The sequence below is a fragment of the Cynoglossus semilaevis genome, chromosome 20 (genome assembly GCF_000523025.1).
Source record: "Cynoglossus semilaevis isolate Cse_v1.0 chromosome 20, Cse_v1.0, whole genome shotgun sequence".
In the NCBI taxonomy this organism is placed as follows: domain Eukaryota; kingdom Metazoa; phylum Chordata; class Actinopteri; order Pleuronectiformes; family Cynoglossidae; genus Cynoglossus; species Cynoglossus semilaevis.
The window spans coordinates 10,221,972-10,249,914 of record NC_024326.1 but is presented as its reverse complement, the minus strand read 5'-3'; the positions used below and the strand labels follow the sequence as shown (position 1 = coordinate 10,249,914).

General features: G+C 39.9%; 1 protein-coding gene across 9 annotated transcripts in view; it reads right to left on the bottom strand.

Annotated features, from left to right (window-relative positions):
- The window catches only part of vav3b (vav 3 guanine nucleotide exchange factor b), a 100,579-nt gene that overhangs the window by 68,834 nt on the left and 3,802 nt on the right, over positions 1–27,943 (bottom strand). For 3 of the 9 annotated variants that reach the window (XR_003048704.1, XR_003048705.1, XM_025052504.1), the window contains exons 2-27: positions 26,406–26,522; positions 24,768–24,826; positions 24,184–24,249; positions 23,501–23,612; positions 22,886–22,978; positions 22,702–22,770; positions 22,518–22,621; positions 21,923–22,022; positions 21,618–21,713; positions 20,452–20,520; positions 19,714–19,800; positions 19,431–19,516; positions 18,595–18,727; positions 16,028–16,137; positions 15,138–15,237; positions 14,841–14,934; positions 14,639–14,661; positions 14,178–14,202; positions 12,643–12,773; positions 9,621–9,686; positions 9,400–9,434; positions 9,143–9,295; positions 8,108–8,195; positions 7,413–7,542; positions 5,153–5,248; positions 3,891–4,039 (exon numbers count right to left, since the gene is read on the bottom strand). Coding sequence is in view for 7 of the 9 variants with exons in the window: in XM_025052504.1 (XP_024908272.1) it covers positions 3,891–4,039; positions 5,153–5,248; positions 7,413–7,542; positions 8,108–8,195; positions 9,143–9,295; positions 9,400–9,434; positions 9,621–9,686; positions 12,643–12,773; positions 14,178–14,202; positions 14,639–14,661; positions 14,841–14,934; positions 15,138–15,237; positions 16,028–16,137; positions 18,595–18,727; positions 19,431–19,516; positions 19,714–19,800; positions 20,452–20,520; positions 21,618–21,713; positions 21,923–22,022; positions 22,518–22,621; positions 22,702–22,770; positions 22,886–22,978; positions 23,501–23,612; positions 24,184–24,249; positions 24,768–24,826; positions 26,406–26,522 (2,391 nt within the window). In the remaining 2 variants the exon portion in view is untranslated. Of the gene's footprint in view, positions 1–2,224; positions 2,891–3,890; positions 4,040–5,152; positions 5,249–7,412; positions 7,543–8,107; positions 8,196–9,142; positions 9,296–9,399; positions 9,435–9,620; positions 9,687–12,642; positions 12,774–14,177; positions 14,203–14,638; positions 14,662–14,840; positions 14,935–15,137; positions 15,238–16,027; positions 16,138–18,594; positions 18,728–19,430; positions 19,517–19,713; positions 19,801–20,451; positions 20,521–21,617; positions 21,714–21,922; positions 22,023–22,517; positions 22,622–22,701; positions 22,771–22,885; positions 22,979–23,500; positions 23,613–24,183; positions 24,250–24,767; positions 24,827–26,405; positions 26,523–27,943 lie in introns of those variants that run through there. The other 6 variants (XM_025052502.1, XM_025052500.1, XM_025052503.1 and 3 more) reach the window with 5 other exon arrangements.

The window sequence follows — 27,943 nt, the reverse complement described above, 5'->3', positions numbered from 1 at the left end:
ATTACAAATCTGATCAATTGTTTTGTCCATTAAATATCATAAACATCATATTTAATACATCATATATATTAAATATGATATATTGTAATAAATATTTAATATATTAAATATCTCAAAGTCCTAGGCAGGAGAGGTGAGTGACAGAGAGGTGTCAGGTGTCACGGACAGATGCTCAGCTTTCTGCCAGGCTAACGACTGCGGTGCTAAGTAACTGACGACGTCTGCAGAACATCCTGGTTCCGACTCATGACGCGCCGAATCACTTTTTGCTGCAGCGTGGGTTTGAATGCAGCTCTACATACGTACACTAATAGGACCTGAAGTAGGTGTCAACCATTTTACTCTTAATGTGATCCTCAGTTTGAGGCTAAGGTTCCGCGCTGCATGTGGTCATTATCCAGAGTGGCTGCAGATTCAGGAGCGTTTTAATACGAGCTCTCCAACCTGGGTAATTTGGCAGCGATGATATGAGAGCGTTAGCCATTAATGCACATTTATTCACCATTTCAAATGTAGGGGACCCACCACTGTTACACATCAAAGCACAGCCAGCTCAAGGAGCCACGAGTCAAGAGGAATTAGAAGGGTGAGGGAAGGAGGGAGGGAGAGGATGAGGGAGTCAGACGGGGAGAGAGAGCAGAGGTTCTCGGAGGATTAGTCCATTTAGGCTGCTTTGATCTGTGGGATCTTAATTGCTGGGCAGCAGTGGTCGAGTCCTAACGGAGTCTGAGCAACGACAGCCAGATGACGTCGGCTCTTTGTTGTCAAATCAGTCTGGGTCTGAACAAGGTCGTCAAGGTCGCCACAGGTTCTGAACTGGTTGATAGCTACTTTTCAAATGACCAGAACAAAGGGATCTACCTACACACAGTACATGACGTGTTGATTACCTGACTGTAGCTGTGTGGCACAGTATGATTCTGCTGATCTAGTTCCAGAGATTTAACATAAAAAAGGTGTTTATGAGAGAGAGGACGGAGGAGTGATGTTTACCAGGAATCCCATCCCCACCACAGTCCACTAACTTTAACGTCAGTAGTTGAACATTGCTGGACAGTGAAACTCTGCAGCTGTACTTTTATGATTTCCTACGGAGGTTGATGGTCACAAGACAAGAGCTGCATATAAATCCCGGGGATGAAGTCTTCCAGAGAGTCCAGTCCTTTTGGGAGGAACTGAGAGCTCAGTGTATCTGAGGCTCTCTCACTTCTTTAAATCCCTCTTTAACCCCAGTACAGAGACCCACAGAGGCTGAGTGGGAAAGAACAGGGGTTAAAGAGATCATTCAGACAGATGAAGGTGATGCATGACTTCCTCTGCCTCTCTCCTCACTCCCTTTTTTGGTTTTCCTCACCCACACACTCACATCCTATTCCTCTCTGTACTTCGACTACTCTGTGCAACCTCGTTCGACCGTCTCCCTCCCTCCCTCTCTGGCTGCTGCCCAACTTCTCTGTCATCGCCTTTCATCTCTGTGTCTAAGAAAGGAACAAGCAGATTAAGGAAGGGAAGAGTATTAGGAGAGATGTTCTTTTTTGCCTCCCTGTGTCGGGGGGCGGGGGTTGCTCTTGGCACAGCGGAGCTGGGTTTGGTCATTAGGGAGGCTGCCAAACAACAGGGTCAGCCCTGGGGGAGTGTTTTACTTTACAAGAATACTGATACTGTGAGGCTCTGTTTTTTATAAGTACATCCTGGTATTTGGCTGCATACCACAGGTACGTCTTGATGTAATGTGGAGATAAATTCCACATGGAAAGAAATGTTTATAACAAACACTTTTGCTTCAATAAATATAAAGAAAAAATTGATTTTTTTTTTTTTTTTTTTGGCCTGGGACCGAACATGAAAAAGTTGCAGTTACAGAGAGATAAAAAATTGAATTTGAAATATTTAAACTGTTTGTTTTTTTTACATATCCACCATAAATTGAAAAAAATGTTTCTATTCTTTTGAGAATTCCTTCTTTCTAGAAATCTGCTTCATTGCCACGTCTACAAAATGAAATGGAATTCCTTTTAAATGTCAGTTTTGGGGAAAAAAAAAAAAACTAACTAAAACTAATTATTTAAATTCTTTAAATTCTTTACTCTTAAAAGTATTAAAAATAAAATGTAATATGAATGTTTGTAAAAAGATTACAGTCACATTGTAAATGTTTAGGCAAAGAAAGCCTATTTAGTTTGTTCGAACTGAGCTATGAAAATAAATGTTATACAACATGGCGTAGCTTTCAGCCATTTTTTATTTTGTAAAAGTAGGTCTCTGACAACAAAAGTATGGAGACCCTTGATTTAAATAACAAAAACTTCACAATAATAAAACAAAAGAATTCACAAAGGGTTAAACATCAATGTTCCGACTGGCGACGTTGCAACCACGTTTCTTGAAGAGTCCATCTCCAGAAAACCAGTTTTACTGAAGACCAAGGGGTGGCGCTTGTCAGCACAACGTGTGCTCTTTAGGGGGGATGAAGCTGATCTAGGAATCAAACCATAATGAAAATTAAAGCCGGTTTCGTTCCCAGCTTATTGAGTCATCCACACAAAGACAAGGTGGTTGGACGGGGCCATCAGAGGGTTTCCACAGTGCAGCACGGTCACTTCCCAAAGGACCACAGAGTCCTGCAGCTCTGCAGAGATGCGAAATATGATGTGACACTGGTGAAATCCACTGTTTGACATTTGCTCTTTGTGAGAGTCTGACAAAGGGCAGCAGAGGACTTCTAAGGCCACTGCTGCTTTCTCTCAAGTCCAGGTCTCCAGGTTTCATCAAAGCCACTTGACTCACAGGGCACGGGGATTTGAGGCAATCGAGCAACTCTGAACCAGATGGTGAAGACATCACTCCATCAGTCCTCCTCTTCCACATAGGTTGAGGGAAACAGGCCAACCTGAGGAGACACAAATGCTGCACGAATAACACCGCAGCTCTGCGCCACACATGTACAGTAACTGCAGTGACTGCATCTCTGAATGCGTGTTCTATTTTGTCTGTCAACAGCATTAATTAGTCTCACACTGCCTCCCGGTTTCACAGCCTTCAAACTGAGTTAACACTGTAAACAAGGTGTAAATCAGGTGTAACTGGAACAGGAAAGTTTGAGTTCCCAAAGATACGGAGTCAAACGGACACAAACAATATCTTTGCAAGTTTAATGAGAAGCTACAGCTACCGAATTCAGCAGTGGCAGAGAAAGGGAGCGCTCCTCGACTAAACCATCATAAGTTTCTTTCCCCGTGAGAGCTTGTTGAACTCGTGAACTCTTTTCCCAGCTTATATAAAGCTCACAAACAAAAGGCTGCTGCTCTCAACCACTGAGGAGCTCCAATGTTTTTCCACCTTGCTTCAGCTGTATGTACCCAGCATAACTCACAGCATTAGCGCTCACCCACTCCTCATTACTAAATGGTCTATTAGGCTTGGGTTTCTTGACCAGATACACAAACATATACTGTAGAGTTTTGTAGATTGGCACCAGTTTCCCTTGTAATGTAGTAGCAGTTGTCCTACTGTTCCTGAATGCAGCCAAGCAGACAGAAACTAAAGAGTAAATCATTAAAGTATATATTCTTACCTCTGTATATTCCTAAATTGTTCTAATTGAGAAAACATGCAGATTAGGGATCAGATTAATGGTTCACTCTTGACTGATCATTAGAACAACACTCACAGACTTCTAACCACAGAGGTGTATCTTATTAATAAATTAAGTTCTCGTTTGATGAATTCTCTGTAATGGAGACGTGTCCAGTCATCCAACGACTATAAAATATTTCAGATACGTTGGAAAAATTCAATTTGACAGAGCAAAGGATCAGACCACAAATTACACAAAATAAAAGTTAAATCCAAGAGTGTGTAGAGAAGAAAGCTACTGTAATAAAACTAACCCTGCCACCAACTTCTCCCTTCCACCACCCGTCGGACATCTTGGAGTAGATCTTGATAATGTCTCCCTGCAGCAGCGAGAGCTGCCGTGTGTCTCTGGAGCAGAAGTCGTAGAGTGCCACCGCGATGCCTACCACTCTGGGGGAAAACACTGAGACAAAGAGAAAGGCGATACACAATTGGTTTCACAGATTCACACACGATTATTTCAGTAATGATTCAAAGACCAGTGAAGAGCTGTATGTAAAAACGAACAGCAGAGTCATAGGACGCAATAAATTGAGGAGCTCAATTTTAAAAGCAGGTGCTCGAATTTTCTATTGACGACATGCAGATTCACAGTGTCAACAGTGGATGGTCTATGAGCAGCTGTTAGGGTATTTTCACCCTTTACAGTCATGACATTTTTTTTCTGTGTATTACAGTAATAGATAAGTCAGAATACACCCAAGTTCAGGTCAACTTTAGTTCAACCCACAGTCAGATCATGACTGACATATAGGAACATGAAGCCGTCGTGTTTGATATTGTTGATTCATAGGAGGAAAATTATTCAGACGATATTTAATGAAAAATTAATTATGAACTCATCTGTGATTGGGTAAAAGCAGGCTAGAGAAAATGTAACCACAGCACATCATGAATTATAGAGTGTCTGTTGATGTTATCAGTTATAATCTCTCAGTTTCAGCATTGTTTTGGCTTTTTTTTTCTCACAGTTTCTGGAAAAGTCAATTCCCTGAAGTGCAGCTCCAGGATTATATTACATGTAAACACGGATGTGTGTTTGGCATTTGTGCAAAATAATTCGCCTCCTCCGTCTCACAAACACGGCACCGATCACATTCACAGGGCTTGAGAAAGACATAAACAAATGAATTTCAATAGATTTTCATGCTGCACAAGAAGACGTGTCAGAGTAAAGTGAACTCTGGGCCAGAATCCCTGACTGCTAATTATGACGTGGTTACTGCTACAACTAACCTTGGACTCTAACATGAACCTTGGATAATAAGCCTCAATCACACATTGTGAGTGTTAAAAAGTGCAGGTCCCCTTTTAATTAGCTGAACTGCTGGGTAATTATGCGCCGTACAGAGGCAATATTATTTTATTATAAAGGTTAAAGTGTCTTTCTGTCCCCGTGAAAACATATGTGTGGTGTAAGTGAGATGTCATATGAATGTAGAGACATAAAAAAAGAAATGTAACCACCAAATGTGGACATTGAGTAAGTGATAGAGTAGAAAAACTGTACCTGTACCTGACCAAAAAGGCGAGGAGGAAGGAGGAACAAAGCTGCAGCCAACAGGAGAAACTACAGAGGAGCCGTGGAGCGAGCAGTGGGAGGGGGATGAAGCTGTGGTGGGAGCAGAGGAAGAGAGCGGAGGGGGAGAGAGGGAGAGAGAGTAAAACATAGGCAAAGTAAGCACAAGTTTGACATGAAAAGAACGCTGGGGAGGGAAGAGGATAGAGCGACTGGGGGAACGCTGTCAAAGTGGAGACAAGGCGTTATTGAGAAATTCAGAGAGGAAGCGGCAGCAGACACATTTATTCTGTAATACTTAGGGAGTAAATATTTTTAAAGCCTAGGACTCTGCGTTTACAGCTAATCACCTTGTGTTGCTACAGTGTGATGATGTAAAGAAGTGACATTAGTTTCAGAAACACATCCCCGCAGCCTGGGAATTTCACCATAATGACTGGTGGTTACCGCCTCAGGTTGACTACAAAATAATGAAACAACCAGCATTCTATTTAATATGACGCATTATTGTTAGGGTTATGAAAAATCACCCAATAATAATATCGACAATCTGACAAATTACCCACACTACCAATGCTATTTGCACACACTGCCAAAAAAAGTTTCTTGTTTCATCAAAGTTTCACCTAAAGCTTAATATTCCATCCCATTTCCCAGCATGCGTTTGTGGAGGCTTCAACTTTGGGTCAGAGCAGCTTCAGCGAGCGCAGGGCAGCGGGTAAGCCTCCGACTTACAGGCTGACTGACACAAATGTCAACTGAATTGTGAGGGATTTTAGTGTAATTAATGTCGTCGATGACAACAGCTTCACTGGTGTTATGAAAGCAGGTGCTGACTTGTCCTACGAGCCGCCATCAAGACGCAGCGATGACTAAAATCCACCCTCTCTATGAAGCTAAATTATTAGTTAGGCTTTTGAATATTTTCTCCATCCCTCGGTCGAGCTTTGTATGAACAATATTCACAGCAGAACAACATACGTATCATGGTTACATCAGTGCTTAAACACACACTATCATTCATTAGAGCAGTGAAGAATACCTTCAACTGTTTTGCAGTTTCAATGTTACAAGAAATACACAAAGTACTGCAGGTCAGACTAAATTAAAAATACTGCCTGGTGTTTATCCAAACAATTTACTTCAGCCTTTTTTTTTTCTCTCGATTGTTCAGCCTCTTGTGTGTGTGTGTGTTTAGTGAAGGTGTCCTTTTTTTGTTTCAACTTGTTTTGAGAATGTTTTTCTTTTATCGTTGCAGACTGACATCTGTCTCTAAGCAGAGGCTGTTTACCTGGCAGAAAAAATTAGGTGCCCGCCGCAGATCGTTTCTATGGGGGTGGACTACTTAAGGCAATAATAATCTATCCCAAAATGCACTGAGGCAGCGGCAGCTCTGTCAAGGCTTTCTCACAAAAAAAGAATTGCGGTGAATGGCAGAGATGCATAAGCACACCTCATGCAGGGCTTTGAAGCCTGATGTGCTGGGAGACTGACGCTGCCTAAAGAGGCACAGGGACCAGGATGCAGCAGAATTTCACATCCAAACAGGCACAAAGGGCTAACTTTGACTTTGTTCCAACGTTTGTCTGCTTGCCTCCGCTGTTACAGCGCCTGTCGTTGTTTACACCTTCAGCTGTCTTTTAGTTAAGGCAGTTTACCTTCAGCTCTCCTCCTCTCTTTATTATTGGATCTTATTTGCAAACTTTTCACAGCTGTTGTGCAAATGTTCACAGTCCTTGGGTTGGACCACAGGTATCCCTCAGGTGTGTGTCAGCAGGTGACTGCCTCACACTTTTCCTGGCTGACAGCCCAAGTAAAATGTTAAGCGCTATCAGTAAAATTGTCAAGTCATTAATGCAGTGTTCCAAGCGAGAGGTTAGGAGTAGTGGGCTCTTGGTGCTCGCCTGCAGCATGGACCCCTAATGGAGATGTTTTTTTGTGCCAAGATTCCTTTCTTTGTCATCCACTCTCTTAAGTCTCTCTGTCCATCTAACAGACCTCACGTCACAATTCTATTTTCTAATTATTTATCCCTCTAAATGGAAAATAACCTTACTTCAAAATTCACAAAAAAACACACAGAATTGACCAAGTTCCTCCTTGTTCCAGTACAGCCATTCTGACACACCCCTCAAAATCTTCCCCAACTAACACTTACCATGGACCTAGACCTGCACCACAGGTGATGGAACCTAGTACTTACAGCTATGACTCTGTCGAAAGAAAGTATCTGACTCTGACTGTGAGAACGACTCACCGCCGCTGGCATTGGTAACGTCCGTGGGCGAAGGTCCATTGGTCATTTCCCTGTAGGGTTTCTGTAACGTGGTATCAAGACTGCTGAAGCCCTCCTTTAGAGAATGCTGTCTGTAATAGTCCACGAGGTCCTGTGGAAGAGGAACAGCACAACCACAACAGGAGGGTAAGTGATGGAAGAAAAACACTCTTTTTAGTCCTTTTTTTACAGCAAGGCAGCTTCTGTGGTAAAAAAATAACAAAAACAAAAATACTACAAATAATTTGAGCGTGGTACAAGAGTTAAGACAGATATGGTTAAGATGGTTTGGACAAGTGGTAAGAAAGATGCAGTAGGGAGCACTAATGAGTCACCAAAACGAAGGGAAATAGCAAAAACACTGGGACTGAGGAAAATTAGCCCCGGAAAGATGAAGTACTACATTGAAACTTTATATCCAATAAAAATAACTAATTGTGGAACCTCACCGTTCCACAACAGTAGCACTCATTGTTTCCCTGTCTACATGTAGGGACAGTGGGAAACAGGCTTTTGGTAATAGGTTCTATATATAGTCCTCTTTTATTTGTGCACAAAAGAAAATCTAATGTTGACTTGCATGCTGTGTTTCGTCTCCTGAGTGCTACAGAAGCAGTGTGGTGTCAAACTTTTATACCGATGCTGTAAATTGACTGCAGCAAAGTTAAAGCTCTTACCAGCACAGTCCTGAAGAGGCGGCTCTCGGCGATGTAAAAGCAGCCATCTTTGCTCAGAATCTTAATGTGTTTGATTTTATCATTGAACCTGCGGAGAATGAATAAGACATGCAACATAAAATCAAGCATTCACGGTTCCACACAAAGGTGAACTGCCACAAAGGTCCATCTGAGTGTTAGTGACCGCTGCTGCTGAGCCCAGCAACTTTGATCAACAACAGGACCGCGGGGGTCAGGGGGGGGGGGATTCCCTGCATCTGAATTCAAACGGGATCAGAAGTCCAAACCACGTCGACTTCACAAAATGACTTCAACATCAGTTAGTATCACGGCCGCCTGTTTAACGAGGTAAATATTGATATCAAACGGACAGAACAGCGTTTTTTTTTTAAAGTGGGTGCTATGGTTAATCAAACGGACAAAACAGCGTTTTTTTTTTTAAAGCGGGTGCTATGGTTTTTGTAGCTACCCATAATGCACCTTTGTGAAAAATGCTACAAAGACCAGAAAGAGATGCAGGATTCTCCAGCTTTAAGGTCGCCTCTCCTTCTTTTCCTTTTCAATCTACTGTTGTGTTCCTCTTCCCTGTGGGGGTGGGGACCTATAGACTGAATAATGTTCTTAGAAAAAAGAAACGGTAACAGAGACACCCACACTCACACAAACAAACAAACAATAGACAACAAGCTCCAGTGTCTGCCATTATTATGACTCTGACCTTTAGTGAACAGCTGTAATCTGCTGTGGATTCAGACGTTTACAGATTGTTCTAAATTATCCAGGGTCTATACAACAACAAAAAAACTCTTGTTGAGAGAAAAATACTTGAGAAAAAGACAATTTTTTTGCTGACTGTTTTTTTTCTGTGTAGTACAGAACACAGGTACATCCACGGTAATACAGTAGAACTGTATTGTATTGAAAAAACTGTCCGGCCCCTGAGACAGGAGTTGGCTCCTCCACCTGATTTAGAGGAACAATGTGTTGTTTTTCTGCAGTATCATATACAAGGAGACCGTCTGTCACGACACTTACTTGATACTAATGGCGTACTCCGTGCACTCCTTACTCCTGTGTCGGACCAGAAAGGTCCGGTTTTCCCTGTCCAGGAGCTCCACCTCGGCTTGGTATCGCTCCATTGGCCCTGCAAACCTGAAGCAGCCATGATCAGTCTCTGCACCTCCACAGCTATCATGTGTCATCAACATTATAGTTAACAGGGTTATTACAGTGAAATCTATTTTTTGTTAGCCCTTTATTAGCAATTAAGAGGATTTATTTTTATGTCTTACCAGTGTTGGGCAGAGTAGTCCACAGGTTTTGGAACCTAGCATGGAAAATACTTCTGGTCATTTTGTAATAGAATGGAGTCGATCATGTGGGCGGTGATCATTGGTAGTAAAATCACAGGGAAAAAAACTGTCCCTGTCATCATCTACTGAGAGAACAACTGTCCCTGTCCCTGTCATCATCTACTGAGAGAAACAATAATCCTGCTCAGATGAGCACTTACACATGGGCAGGGCTTGACTGTGTCAGAAGGAAAGAATCCAGTCTTGTTTGTCCCCAGAATCTTTCCCTGCAACGACAACCTCAGTGTCAGTCACTTGATATTTGTGTGGAAGCAGGATTCACTGTTCCCTGGGTTTTTTTTCTTCTCCTTACCACATTTTCTTTAATAAATCCTCAGTAATTAGCACACAACAAGCTGTGCATCTTATTTGTTTCACAAGTTAATTATGTTTCAGACTCTGCTGGCAGTACTGCACCAAAACAATAGCCCTGTTTCACACCGTGGAAAAGATGGCGTGCTGCCTCTTTGAAAACCAGAGTAACGAGCATTTAGGCACAATTTCTTTATTTCAAATCTAATTTGAATTCATCTAAGAGTTCACTGTTAAAAATTATGATGAATGCTGTTGCCATGTTCTAGAAATCTATTTTATTTATTTGTATAGCAGCACCTGCTGGGCAACAATTTAAATCATGATTATTCTTGATTCCATTGTTTTTATTTTCATTTTCATGCACAAAATTATTTGTTGTTACATGAGTTTCCATTTAAAAGTTGTGTTGAAAAAAAAAAGTGCAACAAAATTTGGTTTGCAAATGAATGAAATAATGAAGGTGTTTTAGGGCAATTTGTGTGGGTGTACTGCAATTAAGTGACTTGAATTATGAATAGCTCTGGTTTTATTAACTCCAGAGTCTAGAGTGGAACAGAGAAAGCAGCAGACTGTACAAAAATAAAAGTCAAAAAAATAAGTAAAAAAAATGTAAGTGTTTATGAATGAGTGCATTAACAAGATAATAACTCATTAACTTAACCAGCTCTTCTTTATAACGACTGAAAAGCTCAACCTGAAAGCACAAATGGATGTTGGACAAAACCCTCCATTCCATCAACGCGTCTTCACCGGAGGAGAGCGATGGAAAGTGACTAACACTCGTCCCTCATGGACATTTCAGCTTATTCCACAAACTTAACCCTCCATCGTGTACATTATCTTGCAGACAGCGATTTATCAACATTAGACCTGGGATATTCCAGGTATCCAGTTATGAGCTGAGGGTCAATTTAAAGTCCATTGAGATAATATGAGAAGACATTGACTGTTAAGTGCATGTGGCGCTCTTCATTAACTTCCTGCCCTGTTTTGCTGCTCCTCCCTGCCCCTCTTGATTAGAGCAAGAAATGCTTTTCGGGACCATGCAAGTCTTGGCACTAACTGGATTGAAAAGGGAATTTTTACCCATCTCTATGAATCATACTGTGTAATAACATTTCATCATTTTTTGAGAGCCTCTCTCTATTTGTTATGCCTTCTATAGGCGTATGATAAAGATTAAACTTATTACTGGCATAAACAGGCAGCAGCCAAAGGATCAAATTATATTACAGTGATTGATTGTATTGTTCTGCCAGTGGGACGAGGGATAATTGCCTTCTGGGTAAAAGGGGATATGAATTCTCAGTGTTCTGTAATTCCATCCCCTGGCGCCACTGGGAACACTGAAAATTGAAGGTACCCTGTGGAGCCTTCACGGTGAACCTGCACGGTTCTGTAGAGTCAGTCTGCTCCACAGATTATTACAGTTAGTGTTTAGTTCATATATTAACATTAATAACAGAAATAAGGAGAAAAAGAGTATTTATTATTATTATTATTATTATTATTATTCTGTGGCCCAATGGCTCTGAAAATTCATATGCATTTGGCCAGGCCTAAGAACGCTGCAGCACTCACAGGAGGTTAGAGCATATAGCTACTGAAGTCTTTTTATTATTAAAATTATGAATAATTTAAGTATTATTAATTTATAGTAATTACTCATATTTTAACACAAGGATGTTTTACAAGTAGCAGTTATCATAATTATAATCCTAATTAGTTAATTATTTATAACAAATACACTTTTTTATTATTCATAATATGAGTGTGATATATTATTATTTTCATTTATATGACATACTGTATTGGAGTTGAGCCTGATTATTAACATTGTGCTCAGCAGCACCACTAGTGGTCAAACACGTCCTACGGCCATGTTACAGTATCACTGCTGCTCAGAACAAGCAGACACAACAGTTCATTATCATTTTAAATCCTTTGATTATCCTCTCTCAGCATGCACGGTAACCATGGCAGCCGAGAGCGCCCGCCACCAGGATCTGCAGCATGACATTCTCGTCGCCTTCCTACCGGCTTACACACAGTCTCCTGGTGTTCGTGTCCTCATCCTCCACCTTGTGCTCTGTCACAAAAGGGGAGAAACACGGAGCACAGGAAACCGGGCTAACTGCCTACTTCCAGCCGTGCCAGGGGCAAAGACTGCAGTGTGATTGGAGCAGCGTCCGGAGGAGGATGAGGCTTTAATACCGCTGTAAAGCAGAGTGAGACGGGGCTCGGGAGGCTGCCGGAAATACTCTGATAAATCGCCATCCTTTCAAAAATAGATAAGGTCAAACACTCTCATCCCCTGGCTGAACTCATGAGGTGGTTGTTAAATGTGCCTGTACATGAGGTTGTGCACCGCCATTAAAAGATCTTCCGGGGACCAGGAGTGGCAGCTCTTTTATAATCTCTGCGTGACACTCGATTAATCAATTGAAGCAGCTAATTGGCTAGCTCACCTGATGGAGGCTGACTTGATTTGTGCATGGAAAAAAACAAAAAACAAAACAACGATGCTAAGGCTCTAATTTTTACAGAGGTTCAGTGATGTCTGTAACTGCTTTAATTTCCACTTCCAAAGAGCACTGCCCTCATCACGGTGTCATATTTATCCTGTCGGGCTGATAAACGTGACAACACCATAATTTACTACAAAGGGAAATAAATGAAGGGCATCACCCTATTACTGCCCCTTCTGTTCAGACCTGGCAGGGAGGAGTTGACACCCTGCACTGATTCAAGCCCACAACGCTGCAAAGACATTGCGTGCTCGCAGCTACCTCGCAGGCCATAACATGTTATTTTTTCATGGCATCACAGATGCTGAGATAAAACTAGCGTGTGCTGAGTGACACGCACCTGCCACCAGGAGCTGTGCAGGTCTGCGAACATCACTTCAATCACATCCCCCACATGAATGCTGAGCGGGGGGCCATACTGGGGGTAGGGCATACCGCTGTAGTCTCTCGTCACTACCATCCTGGGTAAACCTACAAGACAAAAAAAAAAAGAATATCAATAACATTAATATTTTATACATCACTAATACTATGGAACACAGAGGAAATATAATATAAATAATAAACTGTTTGAGCTCTTGTATTAAAAATGTTTTATTAAGAATTGTTAATTTTTTTTGGCTGTAATATAAAGAACGAATTGCATAGTAGAAGTGGAAAACCGTTAAAACATGGAGCAGTGATTATAAACTGGTGGCCTGTGGGCTAACTCCAGCCCAGCGAACCGTCCAATCAGGCCCGCAACTGGATTTTTAAATTGTGAGGATCAAAGAGCAAATATTGTGTAATCCCCTCTATTAAAGAACAGAAATGTCTTTAGATTTGTAATCAAATTATTAAATTATATATGTAATTACTGAGCAGGCAAAAAAATGAACTTTTTAGAAGTTTTCTATTCTTTTCAATATTAAAAAAAATGAACAAAATCCTGCATCAACTTCACAGAAACTCTCTCAGCGGCAAAAAAAAAAAAAAAAGAGTAGTGATTAAAACATAAAAGTAAAGTAATTTATAGTGTCATTGGGTCGAACCAACCATTCAATAATAATTTCACACCAACTCTGTGTTAATAATGAGAATCTTTCACTGCTATTATACAAAAGGTTTGCCCTTTGCTTGAGCCCGTCCCAAAACCAGTAATTTACCACCACAGGGATTCATCAGTTTGATTACTGGACGTGGCAAACAAACACAGCCACGGGCATCTAGCTATGGATAAGACGGAACGCTGCTGCCAACGTAACAGACAAAGCCACTCACTTCTCGGCAGACTCACACATTTAGTGCCCCCAGACGCCGCTCCCTCCCAGCCACGGCTCGTATTTAAATCAGCCCGAGGAAACTATTACGGTGACCTGAGATGAATGGGAGGAATGTCACACATTCATGTTTTTAATAAGAACAATAAGCACAGCTGTCTTCCTCAGAAAGCTCCGTTATGGAAATGGATTTATCACCGAGGCAGGGCTCGGCAGTTGAGGTTGAGTCACAGAGGCTGTCGTTGCCTTTTCTGCTGGTATTTCTGCCGCCGTTGTTCTCATAATGATTTCACCTACTCCCATTCATCTCACAGCCGTCTGGGGCTCAGGCGTCACAGCATGTGGAAAAGAAAGGGATTTTTCTCTTTTTTTATTTATTTTTTTTGTACGTTCGTATTTGTCAAAGTGAAACGGCAGTTGGCGTTTTCCTGCCTTGAACCCGACGGAGAGATTGGTGTTCATGAGCACTTCTGAGACAACATCCACAGAGAGAAAGAAATAAAAACTACAAATTACAAACCATCTTCTTTTTGCTACACAGCTAATCTGCTGGTTATGTTATGCAGACACAACTCTGAGAAAGTGCAGAGCAAAGGCTCTGACGGGGCTGACTGACCTGGGTTTGGAGAAGTTGGGTTTTCCTGTCAGAGAAAAAAAAAGGGGGGAAAAATATGAAAGATTTAATGTCACTTTTTAGTTAGTGATTTCACACCTGAGGAACCTGAAGAATAAGTCATGAACTGGTGAAACCTTCACCTGTGAAGACCACACAGATATAAAATGTGTAATTTATGTCCATGTCTGTGAAGTTCTCATTTTTATGTAAAATCATTCTCTGAAAAAGCTCTTTATTTTGACCACATACAGTAGATCAGAACCATCAAAGACTGTCAACTTCTTTCATGATTAAATGTTTAATTCCTTCTTTGCTAACTTTACTACTCATATATTCAGTGACTTATAATTAAAAAAATCATGGCCATGTAAATATTTAAAAGTGATCAAAAACAAAACAGTGTTGATAAGACATCATCAGTGGAATTTACAGCAAGATTGAAAAAAGGGTTCAGTTCTTACCTTGGGTTTCAACTTGGCAGAATCTGGAAAGCAATTAAGATTGATTTAGAGTCCTTATATATAAATAGGAGTGTTAGTAATTTGGTTTTATGGATAAGTTAAAGTAACTCACTTTGTGATGGTAGGGAGTTATTTAGGCAAATTAGCTTTAACCAAGTATCTATTAAACAAATCTGCATCAGGCTGAAGAGTTACACTTCACCTGTCCTTCCACACACTCCCAGTCGACTCAGACACTCCTTGTGAGCCCCCAGACCACACTTCAGACACAGATAACCCTGGTTGAAGATGCCCCTGGTAACAATAAAAACTGGATATGATACACGTAAAAGGACTTCATCCCTGAGTACAGTGAGGGGAATTGACCGACGTTAGAAAAATGTCACAGTGACTTTCGGAGTTTAGTCCAAACTCAGGTGGTTTCATCATGTCTCCACACATTGACGCTTCATGAAGAGGATTTTTATCTGTAAGATTTAACCAACAACTCATCGTACAGCAGCAGGTAATGACAGAAGCTGCAGGACGTGATCTTCTCAAACGTGTGCATCTTGAACTGGTGTGAGTTGTGGTTGGCTTTGTCTGGACGAATGTTTGATCTGAGGCGCAGGAAGAAGGAAACACAAATGGGTTCAGTGGGATTCAAATGAAATGACCGAGTTGTGTAGGAGCTACAGCTGACAGTGATCAAGTATAGTTTCTGGCTTTACCAACTATAATAAATGGATCTTTGACTTGTGGAAAATTCCATCTGCCGCCCACTCCCCTTTGAGCCTTTACAAATGACTTAGCCTCTTGTTTTGTGCTTTTAAATAATCTGCTGCCTGGTTCCAGTTTACCTCACCCACACTTTGATTGTTTTTTAATCACAATTTTGCCTTCTGAACTTCAGGACCAGCAGATACCAACAAAAGTGGTAGAAAAATAGTTTCTGAAGTTTTGAGTCTCATATTATATCTCATACAAAAAAAACTTGACTGACATCATCAATTTACTCTGCAGATTCCATGATTATCCCTGTTTTTTTAATATATATATATGTAATATATCAAAGACAACATTTTTACTGCAAGGTCAACATAAATACTGTGTAGTTTAATACACTAAATACTTCAGTAACAGTCTAAACCCCTGTGGCAGCAGCCTTTTTGTAGTGCGTATGTTGTGTGTATGTTGTGTGTGTGTATGTGTTATCACACTGTCGTCAGCAATGTGTGCTCGGTCACAGCTGAGACCTGATCAAACACTGTGCATAACAGAGTCAATACCTCCATCAACCTTGGAAACATGGAGGCAAAACAGACCAACTCTGCAGCCATGCAAACACAGCAGTACATCGTTTGTGCTCCCTGTGACAGACGCACTGGTCGTTGGAGTGAATTTACTCACATGGCCATTTCAAACTGATCCAGCCACTTCTTCTTCAGCTCTCTGGTCTTAAAGAAGAGCTCAAAGCCCATGTAGCCCTGATGGTGAGTCACATAGAAGCCGTAGCACCACTGTGGGGTCAAGAAGAAGAAAAATCATGAAATATTTAAATAATTACACCCTGGGTCATTTTTTCAGGTAAAAGCAAAATTGTGCACAAATGTTTTGGGTTTTTTTTTAAATAATTTAAAAAAATAAATTGCATTTACACTTTTAAATCATTTAAAAAAATAAATTGCATTTACACTTTTTTTTTTTTTAAATCATTTTAAAAAATAAATTGCATTTACACTTCTTGATCAGATTTAATTAGGAGGCTTCATAATTAGACAACCTGCTTTTATACTGGTTAATGACTGCCAAGATAATTATTTTTATGTTCCAATTGCAAAATCAATTCAACCCATACAAAAAAAACTTATTAAATAAGAAAATTATAAAACTTTTCTAACTGCATGTACTTTGCTACAAGTCTACCTTTTTTTTTTTGTTTTCTTTCTTTTGCAGGGTGTCCTCTGGTGTGAAATACACCCACTGGGGGCAGTAATGAAACCCACACAATTCAGAGCTGATGTTAAAGATGGTAAAAACTTGCATGTGTTGTGCATCAGCTAAAAAGAACAATCAAAGAGATTCTCCTGCGGGAAGTTAACTTAAGACTATAGACTGCAGTTTCTCAGCAATGCTTAGCCTAAGGAGTGAGAGCAGGGTTGCCGGGCAACCTCCCAGTGATGACCACATTCCAGGAAACCGCTGCACAGGATATAGACTGACACTCTACAGTCTCTATTGAATACACAGACATTAGATGTGTAAGCCACTGAACTTTGTTGTGCTGCTAAGCAGATTGTAAAACAGGGAAACATTAGCACTCGGACATGATTGATCAACTCATTAAACACTGCAATTAGTCGCTAACAAAATGTCAAACCTTTCAATGATATTTTCTAAAAAATAAAAAAGAAGGTTAAATAGGAAAATTGGAAATGAAAAACTATCAAGAAAATATGAATATATATTTAGAAAACTAAAAGACATGACAAGAATGTGCAAAACAAAAATCAGGAAAAGAAGCTGGTGATCATCCTGCTGGCTCTTACTCTTTTTTTTAGTTTGTTTTTTTAATTCAAAATAGCCTTGGTGGCAAGGGATTACTTGGCTGACAAAATATTTCACAGGGGGTCCATCACTAAGAACGGATGAAACTCCTGGTGTAGAGAGCTGCAGCTGTGGCAGTATTTCCTCAAACCTGCCCAAGGACAAATCAGGAGGAGTCTGCTGATCTGGCCCTGAGTGACCCGAGTTCAAATGACAAAATCAAAGTCACACGTAGAGATGTTTTGGCAACGAAACCATCCAAAGTTCTCAAATATAGATTTTTCACAAACACATGCTAATCTGTGATTATTTTTTAATCAAATACATAACACATAGATGGTGCTTGTTTGCTTTCCTCCCAGTGACACATTAAGATTACCTGCTAATCCTTTATTTCCAAACGTAACCCTACCGTGGTCCTTTCAGGTTAAGTGCCTTGCCCATGGGCATGAGCTGCCAGGGCTGAAAAGTTGTGAGTGTTTTAGTGCTCTGCTGAAGTGTTAAATCATTGATGACTGTGTGGGTGTTCAGTGGCACCACATTCACACACTGAAGTTTCATTTAGCTGAAAATGATATATGGCTAAAAGCAGCCTTGGAGGACTGCACACATTCATCACCTGATATTAGCATCTCTGTCCTGCAGTGTGTGTGTGTGTGTGTGTGTGTGGTCAAGAGGATGAACTGTAGTTACAAACAGCATGTCTGCGTGCATTAGTCTTGTACATGTGTCTGTCGTCTTCTGCAGCTTGGGACGGATGTAGCATCTCAACAGAGGGAGGTTAAAAAAAAAAGAAAATTTAGAAAAAGGGCTATCCATGACACAATGTTTAACTTGGTCCCACACCTATCCATGTCACTGAATGTTCTATACAACACTGTTGACACAATGTTTAACTTGGTCCCACACAAAGGAAAAAAAAAAAAAAAAACACACTTTCATCCCAAAACCCTAAATATAGACTATACTGGATCAATACAACGCACAAAAAACACACACACAGAACCGCCCCACTCTGGCAGGCTGTCAGTTTCACATTAGCAATCAGCAGTGGAGTGAGAAGGCACCATCTGTGAGCATACATCAATAAGACATCAACAAGTTACCCTCCACATCAGTGTGGCCTGCACATATTCCCAGAAGGTGAAAATAGCACCTTCTGGGAAAAAACTAGACCCATAACAGGTTTCCCTCAAAACAAAATAATTCATAAATCTTATGAATGCCAAGCTCTGGTGGGCCATATATAAAGATGTGGCGGGCCACATCCGGCCCATGGGCCTTGAGTTTGACATACTGTATGTGATGTAGCAGATATATTTGTTAGGCATCAATTCAGTATTTGTTTCAACAGTACAACTCTATAAACAACCGTTCCAAACAGTTCAGAGTTAAACTTGAAAAAGTGAAAAGTCAAAATGTTCCCTGACCTTTTTCGCCTCTCTTTCAGAGGTGGGGTTGTTTGTGACCTTGAAGTAGTTGAGGTCGAGCATGTCCTTCATCTCGTAGTTGTCCCCCCGTCTCTTGCAAACAATGAGGGCGACATCGAACAAGAAGATGTGTCTGTGGAAAAAGAAAAGAGAAATCGTTGGCATTGTGTTATTTCTGACTAAATATACACTGGAAGGTAATGTATTCAAAATATATTTTTTTTAATATCTCACCCTAGTGGCCACGCATTGTTCAGCCAGCGTGCAGAGATTTTTTTTTTAAACAGCTGTCAAATTATATTTGAATTTATACAAAATTATATTTGATTTGTTGTTAACGTGTTCCTTAATGTAACGGTAATATGTTAAATGTTGCAGCAAAGTGTTCATACTATATTATATATTAAGTGTTTTCTGAGTCTGTTGTTTTGAGTCACTGCTGAGATTTTCTTCCAAAACAATGGAAAAAATTGGAATGGGAAACCTCAGTTACAGTTGCTTTATTTGAAGTTTTCCTGCATGTTCCTCAAAGTGAAAATTTCTGGAAAGAGAAGAAAGAAAGAATTCTCCGCAAGGAAATGTCAAAAGAAATGGAACGCAGCCGCACAGCTTTGCTTTCGTCCATTCTGTGGAAACGTGAGACCCGATTAATTTGAAAATTATTTCCACAAGATTGTCAACATGCCTGGACTTGCCTTTAAGGTGTCAAAAAATGTGAACAATTTTCCTGGTTGCTACTACATGTCAGAACATGACATGAAATTTCAAAGAGAGAGACACAACACTAAAAAAAAAACAACAAAACCTGTTGGATTCAGGTATAAAAATATAATCACCTGTCCTGTTTCCTCTTGTCCACACTGGAGATCATGCGCACTTCTCCATCTCCCTTCGGACGACCCAGAGTGATCAGAGGCTGATTCTAGAAGAAAACACACGTAGGTTCACGGACAGTTTAACTGTTGATTTGTGATCGTTTCTGTTGTTGATCAGGCCTCAGGTTTCCGTATACATTCATTACATTAAAAAGAATTGTATTACATGATTTTTTTTTTCAGGAAAAAACAAATATGTGTTTCCAATATTTTTGCAATGATGTCTTTTGATATTTGTTTATACCAAGTTTTCGATAGATCTCTGATACTGGTCGATCTCCCTCAGAGTCTCATTATCTCTCTTCACCTCATTGATGTACTGAGCCAGGTCCTGGACAAACACAAACACACTTTGTTGGTTTCAGCTGTTTTCTGTTGACTTAGTGTTTTTTTCCTCCATAAACCTTTTCTGCAGCACCTCCTTTCATATATAGGACATATTATTCCCCAAAAGAAAATACAATGAAACATCTGTGTGTTTTTTACCACAGTGCACAAATAATATCTAAATATCAAATTATTTTTGATCTGCTGCAAACTCACTGCCTACAGTGCACATAATAATTTTTGATCTGCTGCAAACTCACTGCCTAATAATTTTTGATTTGCTGCAAACTCACTGCCATATTCAGGAGCCCTAAATGGGCCCCAGCCCTCACTTTGGACACCATTGGCTTAGTGTGACTTACTGATTATATCTTTTTTTACCAACTATTGAGATTTTTCAGAGATATCGTTACAGAAATGTATTTTTAAAGTCCATGAATTTCTAGTATTTTTCCTGCCAACTCTTAGGGGCCGACTACATGTTTGTGACAAAAAAGCAAATCGTTATCTTTGGTGGAAAGACACAAATGAAAGACCTTCTGTTGGGCGTCAATGGCAGCCGAGCGTCAGGAATGATCTGTTAGATTGGCCCGCGAGTGGTAACAAGCTGAAATCACAGTGATTACAGAGCAATTACCATAAGCATTGCACTTACTTTCATGGCGCTAAGAGCAATATTCAAGTTAGACTTGTCTGCAGCTTGGTGAGTGTGTTTGACCAGCTCCTGTCAAAGGGGGAAGAGAGAGAGAGAGAGAAAACATTTAGAACACATCTCACTGAGTTCCATGGACAATGGGAGTAAACAGAACAAATGTGATGATTACTCAGTGATGTGATGATCCAGATGTCATGGAATTAAACCACTTAAATTAGATTAAGCAGCTATTTTTGCACTTAAGCAGACTTTTAATTTGTTTGTATTTCGAAACAATTTGCTTCTTACCTGATACCTTCTATTGTGCTACCTCTGAATGAAAAGCCTCATAATCCCACCCACAGAACAGCGCCCCCACAATAATAGTATTTTCATTAGAAAAAACATCCCCGTGAGCACAGCTACACCAGAAACACACACACTCACACACACATTGTCTTGTTTATGGTCATATACAGGAGTGTTTAAGAAACTGTCAGGTAGAAAAGAGTATGGTACACGAGCATGGTCATTCACGTGTACTGCAGTGCCTGAGTGTATGTGCAGGACTGCACGTTCATGTCACTCATGGGTGGACTGACTTTTAATGTCCCCACGAACACGTTTCCTCCAGAGGTTTTTGAATCACTCACTCGTTAAAAACGTGCTTTAATCATTCTATATATAAAAACAGTTATGAGACCAGAAGACTTTCATGATGGAAAAAAAAAAAGAATAGTATTCATTCTACATAAACCTTTATTTTATTTACGGTGTTTATTTATTTTAGAAGGAAAATGTCCAGAAAATGTCTTTAATTTACATCTGCAGATGAAAATGCGTATTTTAAAATATCTGTAACACTAAAACAATCACGACTCCATTTACGACTTGTCACTTTCAATCATCTTTCTGAAATGTATTGCTGAATCCGCAGCGACAATTTGGTGGTATTAGAATTCATGGGAAATGCTGCTATCTAGTGGATAAAATTCTACAATCTTATGGCAATGCCGGGATTCTTTGTTGTTTTTTAAACAGGGTAAAGAACCTCCAAACTGATGGAAAGATCTGGAACCAACCCTCCCAAAACCAATGGAACAATGTGAATGATGATATTCTGGGAACTGTATTTGCTTCCATATATAGATTGGGATTGTCAGGACACAGTATCCACGTCTGACTACCTGAAGGAGCAGATGGTACTTTAAGATTCTCTGCATCGGAACAACCAGCAGGTCCCTCAGGGTAAACTTTCCATTGTTGGCCCTTTTGGAGCATTCCTGGGATAAACACAGGAAACACTGTTACAAACACCATTTACATGTGTTTACTGATGATTCAGGTGAAGTTTCTAAAGTTCAAAAGTTGATTTTTATTTTATATTTGTATGAAATAAATGCCTATTGTGGGACGATTAAAAGACTTAATCTCAAAGGTCTCTCCAAATTTCAAGTGTGTATACGTGAGTGTGTGTACTCAGTGGTCTCACCTCCAACTTCAAACGGACATCCTCTTTCTCTTTGCAAATGTGGTCTAGAACTGCGATGGCGATCTCAACACGGCTGCAGTAAACCCCATAAATGAGTAACCTGCAGGTCAGGAAATAATTCTGTGATCTAACAACCATATGAAGAGGAATTAAATATAATGTAACAAACTTGATTGTTATTTGTTATTTGTGCATTGGAATTGTTAAAAAAAAAGGCAGAATAAACTTCCCAATGGACACTGAACACACTAGATTACAGGCTTCCTAACATTATGAAATAATAAATGAAAGGTTATGTCGCGTTCAAAGTCATAATGTTTTTTTTAAACATTTCTAACCTGTTGACCAGGACTATTTATTTTTAGTAGAAATAACATTGTGGATTATTTTTACTAATAGCTTAAAAAACTGGAACAGTCTTCCTTTATGTTTAAAATACTACGGTTGTTAAAGTAACATATCTCGAACTACGGTACCGGTACCACTGGTGGCATTTGAGCGCCATCTAGTGGTGCTCTGGGGGATTCGTTCGTTACAGAATACATTTATATGCCATTTAAAACCGATTAAAGCAGTAAAAGTCATGAGCCATCACCTCTCTTTGTAGTTGATGAAAATCTGGTGGAGATTGGAGGCGTTTCTGTTCTCGATTGACTCCTGAATATCAACCATTAGGCTCCTGTGCACCCTGACAAGGTCCTGGAAAAGACGACAAAATCATCCAAAGTCTACCTTTAACAATGTGTTTGTGACAATAGGGCAAAGGTTCCAGGACTTACAGGAATGTTTATAAAGATTTGTTCAACTTCTGGAGCAGTGAGGACCCTCTTTAGAGGGATTAAGAAATACTGTGGAGCGGAAAGAACAAAATAATTACCAACATCTGTAAAGAAAATATTGTTCCAAGAGGCTTCCACAGGATAATCATGTGATGTTGCTGTCATTAATAACAGGCAGCTCTACCTTCTCAATGGACTCCAGTGTCTCTGTGTATTTGTCCTCCGTCTGTTTAATTTCTGTCAGGCAGCAGCTGCGTACGTCAAGTTCTACCTGCTTCTTCAAGGACACACGGAATTAAACGTCTTCCTATTTTTATGTCAATTTTAATACTTGTATTGGCTTCAAAATCATCTTTAAGCCACTGAACATCAGTTTAATTGAACCTTCAAATGTTTGTGTTGTGTCTTGATAATAATGTTTTAATCATTTCAGGTTCAGACCTGGTGCCAGAGAAATTCTCCAGGAAATCTACAAAGAATGATGAAATTCACTACAATGCTTGGAAAGTGTTTACTCTCTGTTACACTTTGCAATCGAGAAACAACTTGAATGTTCATTTAACATGTGTACACATACTGGATAAAAAAATATTACAAAGCCTAAAAAAAAAACGATAATTTATCTTAAAACATTTATTTAGTAGCTTTATGTTTCGCAGCTAAAAAGTCACCTCACTGTTGAGGAAGATTCTGAAGGCGAGGTGTTTCCTTTAAAAAACATATTTTGCCAAAACAATAACTGTTGCAGAAAACAATAGCATATGCATGTGTGTGTTTTGTAGATGAGTCATATTGGTACCAGTGGGGGCTGCTGCTCGGCCCTCATGAGATCTTCATAGATCTTTCCACCTGTTTGTTCCAGCCCATAGACAGCTGCATACAAATCGTCCTCATCCTCAAGGACATTCTCACTAAAACACATGCATATATATACACACAGACACACAGAGAGAAACATACACACAGAGAACGGTTATCACGCTACAGTAAGGCAGGGACAGCTCCTCTGCATCATTGTTTACGGCACCATTTAGTGGAAATGCATGTTAACAATAAGTGCATTCTCAGGGAGAATGTAAATCGTCCTATAATTATAGGTGTCAAATAAGACTAAGCTGCTTTCTCGCTCCAACTCAATAATTTACAATTAAGCAGTAATCACTGAAAAAAACAGGACAGAGCTCTGAAGCTTTGCATATTTAATTACCACGACTCCTCCTGTACATAAATCAACTTGTCAACGGCACAGATCGAGGTTTGATGTGGGTGAGTGTGCAAGGAGTCAGCAGAAGCATTCAGAATTACTCATTCATTTCCTCTGACAGTAACCCAGAGTTGAAGCCAAGGCTTTTACCAAAAGCTGTGGGTGTCTAGCCCCCTGGAGAGCGTGGATGATGAGACAGGCTGGTTGTACCGCTGAGAAAAATAATTAGGTTCTAACAACATCACTGATGTGTCCATGAGAAAAAGCTTCATACGTACTCCATCAAGTCTGCCAGATTGTTGTAAATATCCTCGTCTTTCAGACTTTCTTCTGTCGGGAATGGTCTGGGAAAGACAGCAGAGCGTCATGAGGGTGACAGAACGTAGGAAATAAACATGTTTACTACAAATACTCACAATGTAAACTGTGATATCATGAACCAGGCTAGTTAGTTCTGTTTTAGCACAAGAAATGTTTTTAAGTTTGTAAAGTCACAGCAATTATTTATTGCATCATATTTTGAAGAGTGATTTTTGACATTTTACTGAGTACGTAATATTTATTGCATTTATTTTGTGTTTGCCAATAATGACAGAGAAGTTTAGAAGTTAAAGCTGCAATTTGTCCAACACGTAATGTACATTTCCTGTCTCTACTTGTCCAAACATTTGAACAGCATCGTGTTTTAGCGGCATGGTGTCTGTGTGGCTGTTTTTGTTTTGCTTGTTTTTTAACCATTAGCTACAGCAGTTTTTAATATCTCACTGAAAACAAGCACAAGTTAAATTGAGTTTATGAAATAAATGTGTAAATGACGTTTGCGTAATTATAGGTTTTTTATTTATTTATTTAGGTGACTTACTTAAATCCTGCTTGCTGTGCAATGCTTGTGTACGACAGCTTGGAGAGTGTGTCCATGACCTGGTGAAACCAAGAGGTCTGAGATTAAAATTTAAGACTGGCTTGAAGAGCAGACAGCAGATAGAGAAAAATAAATACAGTCACTATGTTTACAGCATAGAGTCCACACTGATATTTACTGGATGGGTTACATTCAGTGTTCAAATTCAATGTGTGTGTGTGTGTGTGTGTAACAAAGGCATGATGTGGAATTCACAATTCTAAATCTATAATTCCAATTCAATCTACATGTACCATAATAGATCTAAAAATATCAACTGCATGACCTCATCAACCCCAAACATATGACTGAAAGATGGGAGTTTTGAAATGAGACAGACTTCTGTTTGAGTCATTGACATATCCTTCATTGTATGTTTAACAATATATAACCAGGATGATTAACGCCACAAGATGGAGATTCTCAGTGACAAAAAGCACAAAACATCTAAAAACAAGAGAAAACTGTAAATACTGATTTACATTAAAAAACACATTTTGAAATGTATTGTTTATGTAGCATTATACAGCACAGCAGGGAGTATCATCAGCTTTACTTTGGTAATAGAGTTTCCTGATTCATGGAAACCTGCTCTGTCTTGTGTTGCGTATTGTAACATTTGAACTTGTGTTTTAATGATTTTTTTTAAATGATCATGGTTTCAGTAAAAGCAGCAGAGCACTGCTTCACACAGGAAGAGCAGATAGAAAAAGACAGACAGCTATCTAGGCCATCACCTCTGAGGTTTCTATACGTAGCTGTATATAAGCCTATCTTTTGTCAATGTGTTATGTTTGTCTTTTTTTAAATCAAACACACACAACCTCACTATCACACACAAAACACACACAGGCCGACACAGACTTTAGTAGCCATCTGATCAGTGTGTGCGCGCCTCTGGGGTGAAAAGACCACAGACTAATCATGAGAAAAATCACCTACACCTCTGAGGTGCTACAATGTTTCCTATAGTCAGTCCAGAGATAGTGACAAATGACACAATTGACACAGACGCTAAAAACACAACTAGCGATAAAACGGAAAAATAACAGTAATGAAATAAGTGTGGCAGAAAACTCAAACTGAGTGTGACTGATGGGGTGATATTACATTCAGAGGCTACTTATGTAAGAGCTTGATTAATTACCTACAAATTGATATACACACACACAGAATCTACATCCTATGTGTGTATGCATTTATGTGAACATGTAAATACTTATGTACACAGGAATATATGCAGTATATATATACACAAATGCACAGAGAAACATATGTACATATATTTACTCATATAGCATACTATACATACTCTATTCTACTCTAAGAGGTCTGTACCACGAACACATTGACCTATTAAAACACAGCTGCTGCCACAATAACATGCAATGATGAAAGACTGAGGTTTTCATCATGAGGTGACACAGGTGACCTTGTGTCTATAATCTACAGTGATCAAGTCATTTGTCATAATGTGGAACGTGGAACTCATAGGGACTATTTGACTTGGACACAACTCATAGGGACTTTTTGACTTGGACACTGCAGTATTGGCAGGTAAGAAATGACAGAAATGACTTGGATGGATGAAGCTGGTACCTTGACAAAGTCTCGGACGTCAAATAGATCGAAAGCGTCAAACAAGTCACCTTTCTTTAACCCAAACACTTCGCAGCAACACATCAGGAATGTGCGGATGTTCTTCAAGCACAGGAACTACAGGAACCACAAGAGAATCATTAGTGAATGACAGAACACTTAAATGTTGGTCAAGAGCAACTTCAAGATTTCTAGGTCAGCTACAGCATGTTTTATACAGTGTAGACGAGAGGTCCTCAAGGCTTCTTTAAGTACAGGTAAACCACAAGGACTGTGCAAGAAGAAAATGGAAACTGAAAGTTTTATGGCTGAACATGAAACCACTTACAATGTGGTTGTTCTGCGTCACTTTTTAGAATCAGTGATTCTGTAGTGAAGGCTCCAACAATATGACTTGTGAATTATGAGCGTATAAATGTCAGGTCTGCTTCAGGATTGGGTCAGTTAAGAGTAAAAAACCACGTCTCTAATGCGAACACAACGTGGACACATGTCTCTGCATATTGACCAGTTTAAGTGATGACTAAACGAGAAGCTGAATATGTGAAAATTTACAGAAATTCCAGAGAACAGATTGGCCTCTTTATCTGCCCATCATGGAGGCGCCTGTAATTACTCCACCGCCCTCTGGGGGACTGCCTGTTTGCAGAGGAAGTGCAGTCGGTACAGAAAGTATTCAGACCCCTTTGTTTCATTGCAGCCGTTTGCCAAGTTCATTTTATTTCTCATTAATGTACACTCAGCACCCCATCTTGTCAGAAAAAACAGAAATGTAGATTTTTTTTGCAAATTTATTAAAAAAGAAAAACTGAAATATCACATGGTCATAAGTATTCAGACCCTTTGCTCAGTATTGAGTAGAAGCACCTTTTGGAGTAAGTACAGCCATGAGTCTTCTTGGGAATGATGCAACAAGTTTTTCACACCGGGATTTGTGGATCCTCTCCAGTTCCATCAGGTTGGATGGTGAATGTTGGTGGACAGCCATTTTCAGGTCTCTCCAGTGTTGCTCAATTGGGTTTAGGTCAGGGCTCTGGCTGGGCCAGTCAAGAATGGTCACAGATTTGTTCCGAAGCCACTCCTGGTTATTTTAGCTGTGTGCTTAGGGTCATTGTCTTGTTAGAAGGTGAACCTTCGGCCCAGTCTGAGGTTCTGAGCACTCTGGAAGAGGCCCTGGCCCTGCCATAAAGCCCTGACTAGTGGAGGGCTGCAGTGATGGTTGACTTTGTGGAACTTTATCCCATCTCCCCACTGCATCTCTGGAGCTCAGCCACAGTGATCTTTGGGCTCTTCTCCCAGTTCCTTCGACCTCATGATTCTCATTTGGTCTGACATGCACTGTGAGCTGCAAGGTCTTATATAGACAGGTGTGTGCCTTTCCTAATTAAGGCCAATCAGTTTAATTAAACACAGTTGGACTCCAGTGAAGGAGTAGAACCATCTCAAGCTGAATACTTATGACCATGTGATATTTCAGTTTTTCTTTTTTAATAAATTTGCAAAATATTCTACATTTCTGTTTTTTTCTGTCAAGATGG